General features: G+C 42.3%; 1 protein-coding gene across 1 annotated transcript in view; it reads left to right on the forward strand.

Annotated features, from left to right (window-relative positions):
* The window catches only part of LOC123030368 (ran-binding protein 17-like), an 86,321-nt gene extending 80,059 nt beyond the window's left edge, over positions 1-6,262 (forward strand). The window contains exons 11-12 of the mRNA XM_044444236.1: positions 589-716; positions 5,176-6,262. Coding sequence (XP_044300171.1) covers positions 589-716; positions 5,176-5,272 — 225 coding nt within the window. The 3' untranslated portion in view covers positions 5,273-6,262. The remainder of the gene's footprint in view (positions 1-588; positions 717-5,175) is intronic.
* The last annotated feature ends 5,817 nt before the right edge of the window (positions 6,263-12,079 follow it).

Here is a 12,079-nt window from a genome sequence, read left to right on the forward strand (position 1 = left end):
CTCTTGAGTGTGTACAACCCCTTCTCATGCACACCAATTGGCAGCATGGCCAGCAGGGATTTGAGCTAGCCCACAAAGCCCTTGACAAAGGGCCTGCCTACAATCCTATAGTCACCACATCTGTTTCTGATACCCTGCCTGCTTCCAGGGTAGCTGAGGTATCTGGCCTCAATTCAGAGAAAATCGTGTTGAAGCCCTAGAGAAATTAATAGAACTTTAAGTTTGTCATGCCTACCTTGTTGCTTTGCTTTCAGTGATACTTATACACAACTAGATTGTTCTGGAGTGTGGTGTCTGCATTCTGTTCATCATATTCCACCTTGCCGTCTTGGCTGTGGGTTATGTTGGACCCATATGCTCTCCCACATGCTGTGGAGTGACATCTTAGAAATATCTGGGAGTGCTACAGTGCAGAAGATTGGGCTAAATGACCTTAGGGAACCCTTTCCAGTGATAAAATGGCATCCATCTGAACTATAGATAGAACTAGATATTCATACTCTTAAAACTAAGCTCATTTATACCCAGGGTTTGAGAAATACTTGTTTCCCACTGTTTATTCTAATAATGTATTCTTTGTTTTTCCAGTACTTCAGTGAATTAAGAGCGAGTTTGATAAACAGTCAGCCTGCCGATAAACAAGAAGTGCTTCATCAGTGCTTTAGGAACCTAATGGAAGGAGTAGAGCAAAACCTTCTGATAAAGAATAGAGACAGGTATGTCCACCATGTCCTCAACAGACAGCTAAAGTTATAATGACAGAAGACTCCGTAAAATAACCTTACGCAGAGAGCTTTCTAGACCAGCATGCTGAATACAGTGAATGCACAACTAGGATCCAGTATTTTTGCTCAGATATACACTGGAAAAGTTGGGCAACTTCTCAGTGTTGTTGGATTAGGATTGCCATCAGCATAGCACTGGGATCACATTCTAGGATGTATTTCCATCCGAATGTGCCACCCTGCAGAACATAATTTGGCCAAGTGTGAGGGCTGCAGTGGAGAAAAGAGGAGAAACTCTTGCCAGATGATCAGAAGTCTGCTTGTGCAATATTGGGTCCCACCCACTGTTTTCAGTAAAACTTATTCCCAGGTAAGTATGCTTAGAGTTTCAGCATTACTTGGCACTTGGTTCACTGAAATAAAAGTTGAAATTATTTTTAATTATTTCTGTGTTAGATCTTTTTAAGGATGTTGAGCTGTTTCCAGTGTACTGCTTTCTAACTCAGAGGAACGTATATGAGAAACATATGATTTTGTCATCCTCACATAATGTTCTCCTTAATGTTCTTCCATAACTGCCCAAACCTTCACTTAGGGCAAGAGCTTAATTACAGAACTAGCATGGTTTGCTGCTTTCATGTGGTTACTTCTCACTCCACTTTTGTTTGTTTGGGAGATGAAAACGCTGACCACACTAGAGCTGGCCACTTCCCGTGCTGCTCCTGAAGTGGCTCCGATTCTCAGAAGTGAGAGAGAATCAGGCACTTCTCTCTGTCTGGCTGCCCATGTGCCTTTGCTGTGGGAGCCTTGGACCATCAAGGCTGCTCTTCCTATTCATCTCCTGCATCCTATTCTTTTGAGAGTAGATTTGCTTGTCTTATCAATTCCAATTCCTAGAAGAAAGTGGAAAGATTATTATCTGGGAAGCAGGAGATTGTTGGGTGCCGTCCATTAAGCATTGCAAGACTGCTCTTGAGAGATACATGTTGAGTCAAGTAGAAGCTGCTGGCGTCTCGTAGTGGCCCTGTGGTGGCTGCTTGAGACCTTTCTGTGTGGAGTCTTCTTTTCACACAGTTAAGTCATTCAAAGGGGTTGGGGGGCAGAAGGGTCATTTCACACTTGGGGTACTTACAGTATATCACAGAAGTGAGTACACCCCTCACATTTTGTAAATATTATATCTTTTCATGTGACAACACTGAAGAAATGACACTTTGCTACAATGTAAAGTAGTGAGTATACAGCTTGTATAACAGTGTAAATTTGCTGTCCCCTCAAAATAACTCAACACACAGCCGTTAATGTCTAAACCGCTGGCAACAAAAGTGAGTACACCCCTAAGTGAAACTGTCCAAATTGGGCATTATTAGTCATTCCCCCCCCCTCGGTGTGATGTGACTCATTAGTGTTACAAGGTCTCAGGTGTGAATGGGGAGCAGGTGTGTTAAATTTGGTGTTATCGCTCTCACTCTCTCATACTGGTCACTGGAAGTTCAACATGGTACCTCATGGCAAAGAACTCTCTGAGGATCTGAAAAAAGAATTGTTGCTCTACATAAAGATGGCCTAGGCTATAAGGAGATTGCCAAGACCCTGAAACTGAGCTGCAGCACGGTGGCCAAGCCCATACAGTGGTTTAACAGGACAGGTTCCACTCAGAACAGGCCTCGCCATGGTTGACCAAAGAAGTTGAGTGCACGTATCATATCCAGAGGCTGGCTTTGGGAAATAGACATATGAGTGCTGCCAGCATTGCTGCAGAGGTTGAAGGGGTGGTGGGTCAGCCTGTCAGTGCTCAGACCATACGCCGCACACTGCATCAAATTGGTCTGCAGGGCTGTTGTCCCAGAAGGAAGCCTCTTCTAAAAATGATGCACAAGAAAGCCCGCAAACAGTTTGCTGAAGACAAGCAGACTAGGGACATGGATTACTGGAACCATGTCCTGTGGTCTGATGAGACCAAGATAAACTTATTTGGTTCATGGTGTCAAGCGTGTGTGGCGACAACCAGGTGAGGAGTACAAAAACAAGTGTGTCTTGCCTACAGTCAAGCATGGTGGTGCGAGTGTCATGGTCTGGGGCTGCATGAGTGCCGCTGACACTGGGGAGCTACAGTTCATTGAGGAAACCTTGAATGCCAACATGTACTGTGACATACAGAAGCAGAGCATGATCCCCTCCCTTCGGAGACTGGGCTGCAGGGCAGTATTCCGACATGATAACGACCCCAAACACACCTCCAAGACAACCACTGCCTTGCTAAAGAAGCTGAGGGTAAAGGTGATGGACTGGCCAAGCATGTCTCCAGACCTAAACCCTATTGAGCATCTGTGGGGCATCCTGAAATGGAAGGTGGAGGAGCACAAGGTCTCTAACATCCACCAGCTCTGTGATGTCGTCATGGAGGAGTGGAAGAGGACTCCAGTGGCAACCTGTGAAGCTGTGGTGAACTCCATGCCCAAGAGGGTTAAAGCAATGCTGGAAAATAATGGTGGCCACACAAAATATTGACACTTTGGGCCCAATTTGGACAGTTTCACTTAGGGGTGTACTCATTTTTGTTGCCAGCGGTTTAGACATTAATGGCTCTGTGTTGAGTTATTTTGAGGGGACAGCAAATTTACACTGTTATACAAGCTGTATACTCACTACTTTACATTGTAGCGAAGTGTCATTTCTTCAGTGTTGTCACATGAAAAGATATAATAAAATATTTACAAAATGTGAGGGGTGTACTCCTGTGATATACTGTATCTCCATGCGAGCACAAACAGCTGGAACAGGATTGAAATTCCCAGTAGCACCTTATGCACCTGATGAAGAGGACAGTTGTCTGTGGAAGCTTATGCCAGAATAGATCTTTGAGGAGACACAAGACACTGTTCTCTTCTCTGTAATTCACTAACATACTAGCATGGCCAAAAGTGGTGATCAGCTTCATCATGTTACTGTTTAATAGCTGTGACATGCAACAATTTAACAGGCACCACTAACCTGGCTTTTTAAAATAAATGTGATCAAGTTTGGTTCTAGCCATTTTTACTAGATTTGTATCCCCCATCATACCTTCCCTGTAGTTTAAGCAATAGTGACTGGCTGGTGTTACCCCTTGAACCACCAGGCTTCTGAAGGGGATTTGAACTTGGACTTTCCCCATCTCTAACATCACACAGATTCTCACCACAAGCCATTACAGCCAAATTGTCAACTGACACTGAGGCAGGGATATTCTGTGTCTATGCCAGAAACAGACAAACAAAAATCTAGTTTGACTGGGTAAGTCTGAACATGGAGAAAACCAGACTTGTGGCCCTTTATTATTTTTGCAATGTGCACTTGCATGATAGAAAGCCTGGAAATGTGGACATTTTGGAGGCCAAACAAAAATGGTGGGATTTTATCCCCTTTCTACTTCTGGTCAGCCACTAAACTCTTCCATCCATCCTGCATCCTCATTTGAAATGTTTAAGCTTGTCAGACATTTAAACTACTTTGATATGGGATTGCAAATATGGAATTGTTTGTAGATGGGGGTTCTGCTGGGCTCAAAGAATAATGGAAGAGTTCCAGCTAGTGCAGTAGATGCATTAACTCTATGGAAAATGGTATCCCCATTGGGAAGATCAGAGGGAGGGATTTGGAAGGCTACTTCTAATTTTAAAACAATTTAATATATTCTGGTAGAAATTCAAACTCAAGCTATAATTATGGCTAAAACTACAGTCTGCAGAGAGTTAATGCTAGTTTAGAGGAGGATCACTTTTCACGGTGTATGTGTGCAGTCTTCTCAATCTTGCCTCTGGTCAGCAGTCTCTGAAGGTTTTTGTGTTGTTTCAAATGCCTGCAAAACCTGTATCTTTGAAGGCAACAGCATAGATAGTGAAATCTCTTAAACTTTAAACTCCTAAAGCTCTGGCATAATGTGTTAAAGCAGAAGTGGTCTGAGAAACAAAACAGAAAATAGTTATTCCTGCATTAATTAGCCAGATAATTCAGTTTTTGGCTATGCCTTATTCATGCTTGGGGAACATCTCTTGTGAACCACCAGAGAGCTTCAGATCTTGTGTGGTATAGAAATGTAATAAAATATCCCAATTTCTCTTCACACTCCAAAAAAAGTAAAAAAAAAAAACCCTACGCAGTGCAAAAAAAAACCAAACCCCCCCCCCATTACAGATTCAATAACTGAAATGTGATGACCATGTAGACAAACTTTTAAAAAAGTATTTGGGACCCTGTGGAAAATTAGCACTACATGGAGTGAAATTTTGATTAAATACTGAATGTGCAAGAATTTATTTCTGTCAGCTCAACGCTAACAAGAAGACGGCTTTTTTCAGCATTCTAACTCATGTGGAATTAGATGTAAGGTTATGCTACAATTTATTTGTTATATTTCTTCTAAATGCCTTAATCAAAGGACACTTGTTTGGGGTTTTCTTGGTTACAGGTTCACACAGAATATGTCTGTCTTCCGGAGAGACATGACTGAAACACTGCGCTGCGAGGGGGTGTCAGAATCAAGCAGTTCAGAAATGATGAGTTGATGCTGAACTTGGATTGTGTTTCAATAATAATGAACACACTTGGAAGGTTGGGGCCCCATGCTATGTTGTTAGGTAAATTTTGACTTTCATAGAAAATATTTTTTTAAATGATTTCTGCCTTTTTATACCTCTGGCATAAATGTAAGGATTTGTAACATTGGAAGCAATGTGAAATCAGACTTGGCCCGAAGAACCATTTTGAATTCCTGGACTGGTATTTCTTTTTTTCCCAGTAAAATGATACAGAAATGAAACTTACCAAAGAATAAAATATCTATTTTCCCCGAGATTGCATTTGCGACTGGGTTTCAATTGGACCAATAAACATTTTCTCAGAAAATTTCTAAAAAGTTAGTGATTGTCTTTTGACTTTTTCATCTCATCTTTCCCCAGAACCTTTGAATGAACAGAGCACATAATATTAAACAGTGCAGCTATAGATACATCTATATTTTTTAAGGATTTCCATCTAAATCCTTTTGATGAGAAAAATACTTACAGAATGAAAACTAATTCTTCTGGTTAAATATAGGTGAGAATGCAGAATGTGATCCTTTAAGAAGCGTACAGGTAGTTATACATCCTTTGGAAGAATGTGAATAATTATTTGTTTCACACTGATGCGCTTTGAATGTTTCATTCGCAGCAAAATACCAGTGCCACAATCTGTATTTGTTAACTACTATAGCATTCTTGGAACAAGAATTAAGTTGAGTGCCACTGTAAGAAGCCAGCAAATACAGAGCTTTCTATCTTAAGCATGTAGTGTGTAAATAGTGCATGACATGAATCTAATATCAAAAGCTGGTATTTTACTATTGTAGAGGAGAGCATATCTTAAGTGCTAGCAAAGTGTAATGTGAAATCCAAAAGCAAGGACTCTTTGTCTATTAGTTTCAAATGCTATTCTGTTGAAAACAATGGGATTTACTTGGAAGTACTTTTATTTTTAGAATAAATATTTGGGAAGGTGAAAGAATATTGAGGTGCTTGCCTTCATCCTGTTTTGTGCAATCAGCATTTACCTGCTTTTGTATGTTTTTCTTTGAGATTTTGATTCAGCTTCCTGCAATTCATGCTGCTGTTTATTGTAAAAAAAATCTTTAACACATTATTTGAATATGTGGTTTTTCTTTTCTCCTAGGTAAGTAACATTACAGTAATATTTCTTAGGAACATGGTGTCACATAATGTCCTCTTCTTATTTCCTATTATGGATGTTACTAGGGCTAAATAAGACACAAACAATCCAATGCAGAAGCTATTTTATTTGGCTTTCACTTAACCACATGGTAACAAAATAGGTCTAAGTTGCATTTCAAAGCTAAAATTACCCTATGATTATACTAATATGTGGTTTAATAAGAGGTATTCTGCAAGCCATGAGTGCCCGTGTTCACATATTCCAAAAAATACCCTTGATTTTCAGTAGGTGCACTGGATCCTTTCAGCTCATCAGTGACTGTGTGGAAGTTGGCCTTTGACAGGTCTCAGGAGTAGCCTAGAATCTCTGCCACCAGCAGACACTTCAAAGGCTTGCGACACACACCCCCACAAACAAAATTAAGACTGTTCTCCCGCCGCCCCATGGGTTAAGCACCAGGGGTTGCTTCAGCAGTTGAGGTTAAAAGTATGTACACTAACTTTGGCGATGGTTTTTGAAAAGCAGATAGATTCAGGGTGGGTGGCCTATTGCACACTCCTGTGCACAACGTAACTGCCGTCTCTTTGGGGGTTGTGGTAGTTTATGCTGACAAAAGACCTCACACAAGCCCTGGTCAAGTGTGAGGGTGTGGATGGGAAAGAAGCAGGTGGCAGCATCCCAATATACGATCACAAGAAGCACCTGTAGTGAATAGGTCTGTTTATCAGGGAGCTGGAGTTGGCTGCACTTGCCTGGTGATTGTAGCACCTGAAGGGCAGGTGCATTTTAGGTGGCTCCAAGTATGACATGCATAAGAGACTCAAGGAACCTTCCCTGCTCGTCTGTGACTTCTCTACAAGAGGCTCACTTGGTCAGGGGCAGCGCAACAAGGAACCACTCTGATGGTCCAAGGAATTCTGAGCACGGAGGTGCTCACGCCACCCATTTTAGTCCAGCACACAGGGCTGAGTTCCTGTATGAGCAGCACAACATAATAAAATAAACCTCAATACCAGCACTTGGTCAGTTGGTTAGTCTGCCCCTATGTTATCTTATGTTACATTATTTTGCATTTTTCTAATCCCCTGAAGTCACTGTTCCAAGCCACATCTCATATGATTGGACAATAATGCACATTTCAAAATTTTGAACCCACAACCATTTAGTCTCAGTCTGCTGTTCACTTGGATAGTAGGGCTGAGAAATACCCACAGATGAGCCTTCAGGGAGCTGCTGCCAGTCTCGGTATGTGATTCTGGGCTAGACAGACCAGGGCTCTGACGTGCATTAAGGCAGCTGCACACAGGTACCCAGATCGCATTTAGTTAAAAGCTGGTGTTTGTTATTGCTGTAGAAAGATGCACTGGAAGGAGTCTTGTTAACTCTAAATTGTTTCGATCTGGGGCGGGGACAGGCAGTGAACAAATAAATGACAAACTGCATTCTGTCAAGTTATTTCAAAGCGTGAGCTACTCAAGTCACAAGTGCTTTTTCTTTTTTCTCTCCTTGTAAAGAACTCTGGATCCTATGCAAAGCCATTGCCTTTACCCTGAAAATCTGTACATTTATGTTGAAAAATTGGGATGAAGACTAATTGATCCTTAGCATGACATGGGAAGATATACTGCTGGCCTGCAGTCTCCCTGTGTGCACAAATCAGTCATTTTTGTTGGTTTAAGCTAGCATCTCTCTTGAAAGCAGAAGTTGAAAAGTATCGCCTTGTAACTCAGCACTCTGGATTTAATGCTGCTTCCTCATATAAGACTACAGGTTCCCTGGAGCACTGAAATCCACTGCTAAGATTCACTTCTAACATGCTACTTCCAAAAAAATAAGATCCTATATAAATTTGTAATCCATATTTTGAATAGCATCTCAACTTCAGTTAAGGGCTGAAACATATTAGAACAAATGAACATATAAGCATGCAAACATCTTGATAGGAAATGGGTGCCATAGTATGTGGTCTGAATTTTACAATTTTATCTGCTGCCATTAAATCTATCTGTTTTTCCAAGGAACACTGCCAAATTAGAAGTGTCCAGAATTAATTCCTGTTAATGTTTTATCTGTGCAGTAGAGCCCCTCACACAAGTGTTTTAATGTCCTACTTTTACATGGCTCTTTTCCTATGCCCTATTTTCTCCATAGCTGTGGGCCAGGCATAAACATTATGGAGGTAAAATAATTGGGATGGGGAATTATTCTAAAAGCAAAGAACTAGGCCACAGTTATTCCTTCTGAATTGAGTATCTGGGTACATAAATTGCAGCTATAAATTTAACAAATTGGGATTTCCAGTTTGAGAATACACCTGAATTGCCCTACTAAACATAGGCATGAAGTAAAACCAAGCATTGACTAGACTTGTACACAGAATTTTTTAAAGTATCTATACTTAAAAGTATCTTTTTTAAGTATCAAATGCTGAAAAGGGTTACAACTTGCTTTAAAAGACAAGGATAGAGAAGGCAAGACAGGGATAGAGAAGGCAAGAAGCAAAGCTAGCCATCTTGGAAAAATGTTCCCTGTTATGCAAGGTTTTGTGCTTGCATAAGAATGCTTCAGAGGAACTTGGCTGTGGGTGCCTATGTGCTTCGTAAAATAATTCTTCCGACTTTTTAATGTTTTATTGTAGTGTGTGTTTATAGTGACAGCAAACCTTTCAAACTATCGAGAAATACCATGCCTCCTTGCCGTATTAAAAAATAATGGTGGTGTAGATTTTATGTACCTTAGTTTAGATTGCTGTTAAGAGCGCTTCTTTGACAACATTCTTTTTGAGGTTTACAGAAAAGCGTAATAAAATATGTAAGTTACATTTCTACAAACAAAAGCCCCATAGCATAAGTTATTTATAAGTGTGAGATCTAAACAGTATCACGATAAATAAACTCTAATGGATACCTGCACCATCCAGCCTAATGTAATTTGCCCAACAAAAGTGTTTGAAACAAAGTTATATTTAGTAGAGAGAGAGAAAAATCTGGCAAGGACTGAACAGTGTTATATAAAAACACAAGGAAGAAAATGGAACAGAGGAGCAAGTTGGCTCAGTGTGCTATAACTGGTTTATGTTTGATCCACACATTACACAGATCTGTGATGCATGTTACCCTTAAAGAATACACAACCTTCATGTACAGAATTGTGGAGTTTTAAGGATCTCCATCGTTGCTTGACTCTAATGAGCTAACTTTAATTCTAGAGAAGACCAAAGTGAGCTGTCAACCTTTGGCATGCGTTCCTTGATATCTGCCCCTGACCATCCCACCTGGCCATCCATGCTTTGCTCAGTGCATTTCCTTGTGGGTCATGGCCTCCTCTTTTTGGCCTAGAACAGGGATGGGGAAAATGTGTCCCTCCAGAGCTTGTTCGACTGTAACTTTCTATCATCCCCTGCCATTGGCTGTTCCAACTAGAGCTGAAAGGATCTGCAGTGCAGCCATGTCCTGGTGGTCACACTTGGTTCTGTACCCCTGATGCTGCCCCATTATTATCCTTACTGAAACCTCGTGCTATTCCTTTTGGCTTTACAGAGGCACAACAGAAGTCTATTTCCCATGTATCCATCTCTTCTCTGGGCAAGGGGATGCTGCGGAGAGCGTCCAGTTCCAACCAGAAAGCTCTGTAATGCTTGTTTCTCTCACCTTCCCCACTGTAGCCCTATACTAATGCTGAAAAGGGTTACAACTGGAGAAAAAAATATGTATTTGTCTAACTGGTCTTGCCTCTACACATTGTTAATGCAGACTTTGGTGGCAAGGTTAGGCCGGTAGAGCTTTGTCTCGTGTGTTTGTCTCTCCACTGTGGAAAGCATGGCTTCTGGGAAAGGTGCAGCTGCTTGTTTAGGCCAGCCTTACATTAGGCAGAGTGCAGAAACAAGCCTGGAGAAAAGAGCAGCGTGCTGCTACACCCCCAAGTTAACCTTCAGGTCCCACCATCAATCCTGAAGACTGATTTCTCTGCAGATCCAGTCTGCTCTTGTACAAAGGACTGGAGGGAGTACCATCTTGTTCTTCCACCTCAGGCAGAAAACTGTCTTGGGCCAGTCATCATCAACACACACAGCACACATCTGCACCTACAGAATGGTTTTGGTTCAGATGAAATTCATTCAAACGGCGACTCTTGTCATTGTATATCAGAATGCACGTCCTGCCATTTTTGCTGATACTCAGGATTAAGAAACAGAAACGGTTTTCTAAATAATTAAATCAGCAAAAAGAAATCTCTGTCTGCAGCAGAAGTCTATGCTGCATGGAAGGTTGCATTTGTGGAATGACAACTCTTCGTTTATACGGAGCAACTGCAATTGGCTCCGATTGTAATCAGGCCTGAGTCAGTTGTTGGGTGTGCTTGTGCCAACCCACCCTGGCAATACACTGAACAAGCCACGGTGTGCCCATCACCTGACTGGGTTCCTTTGCCCTTCCCTCCTGCTCCTTCCCCTTTGGTCCAACCATGGGTCTCATGGGGGTCCCTATGCCAAGCCTGGCTGGTCCACTCCTACTCACAGCAATTGAAAACCATTTTTGGCTCACTGCAGCTTTTCTCTTTAACATTGCAAACAGCTACTTGAGAGCTGCCTTTTCTGATCCCCAGTTTGGCAGCCACAGACAGTCCCTTCAAAGTGCCCAAGCAGCACATTGCAGGGGCTGTTTGTGGCTGGGAAACAAGGTTTTTAGATGCTTCCTTGTAAACAAACCTTGTCGTGGCCATGCAACAGCAGAGGCGCACAGTTCCAGATGAACAGCAATTGGAAGGCTTGGCTGGGTCAATGCCCTGGGGGGCACCTGCAGTCAGAAGACAGCAGCGTCCTTCACAGGGACTTCTGGAGGCAGCCCCTTAAGCAAAAAGACAGAAAGGCCATGGAGACCTGAAGTGGCTCCTGAGTGTGGCAGGGGACATCAAGCCAATCATCTCCAAGTGCTATTTGGGCACTTGTGGGGTGGTTGGCCCTGTCAGGTGCCCAGGCGAGGTTGGCACAAATGGCAGAGGGGTGATTGGTAAGTAAATCACTGGCATGATGGGCTTCACTACCCAGGCTCAGAGGACACAACAATCCACTGTGGGTACAACAACCCCAACCACCCTGTGAGAATCCGCCCAGGTTCACACAACACAACAATCCAGCATGGATTGTGTAAAGTAATGAGCTGTAGTAGTGGATGTTTTGCATCAATGGGGGCTGGTCTAGATCAGTGGTTTTCAACCTTTCCACAGCTGGGGACCTGCAAAAACAGGGAAATGGTCTTGAGGACTGCTGAGAAAGAAACAAAAAGCACCATACACACGATACAGTATTCTGTATATTAGTTTCCAAACACAGTACCAAAAAAATGAAAATTCTCCAAACCAACCAGAAACCAAGCAAGAAAAAATGCCAAGAAAACAAAATACCAAAATCACAGCATGACTCCCAGCCAGCTCACACCAAACCGTCTCTCCCCTCTGTGTCCCTCCCCGGCAGCACCAACGTACCCCCCTGCAAATGCAAGGAAGAGGTGGTGAAGCACAGCCGGCCCCAGCACCAGTCCACAGCGAGCAGGATGCCGCCCCTTTGTGGACCAATCTAGATTACCCTTGCAGTCCCTTTCAACATCATAATCCTACATCAGCAAAACCTCAGCAAGTTAACAGAACAAATCCAGTCTTATCTG

The sequence above is a fragment of the Varanus komodoensis genome, unplaced genomic scaffold (genome assembly GCF_004798865.1).
Source record: "Varanus komodoensis strain SLA01 unplaced genomic scaffold, ASM479886v1 scaffold44_3, whole genome shotgun sequence".
NCBI classification, from domain to species: Eukaryota; Metazoa; Chordata; class Lepidosauria; order Squamata; family Varanidae; genus Varanus; species Varanus komodoensis.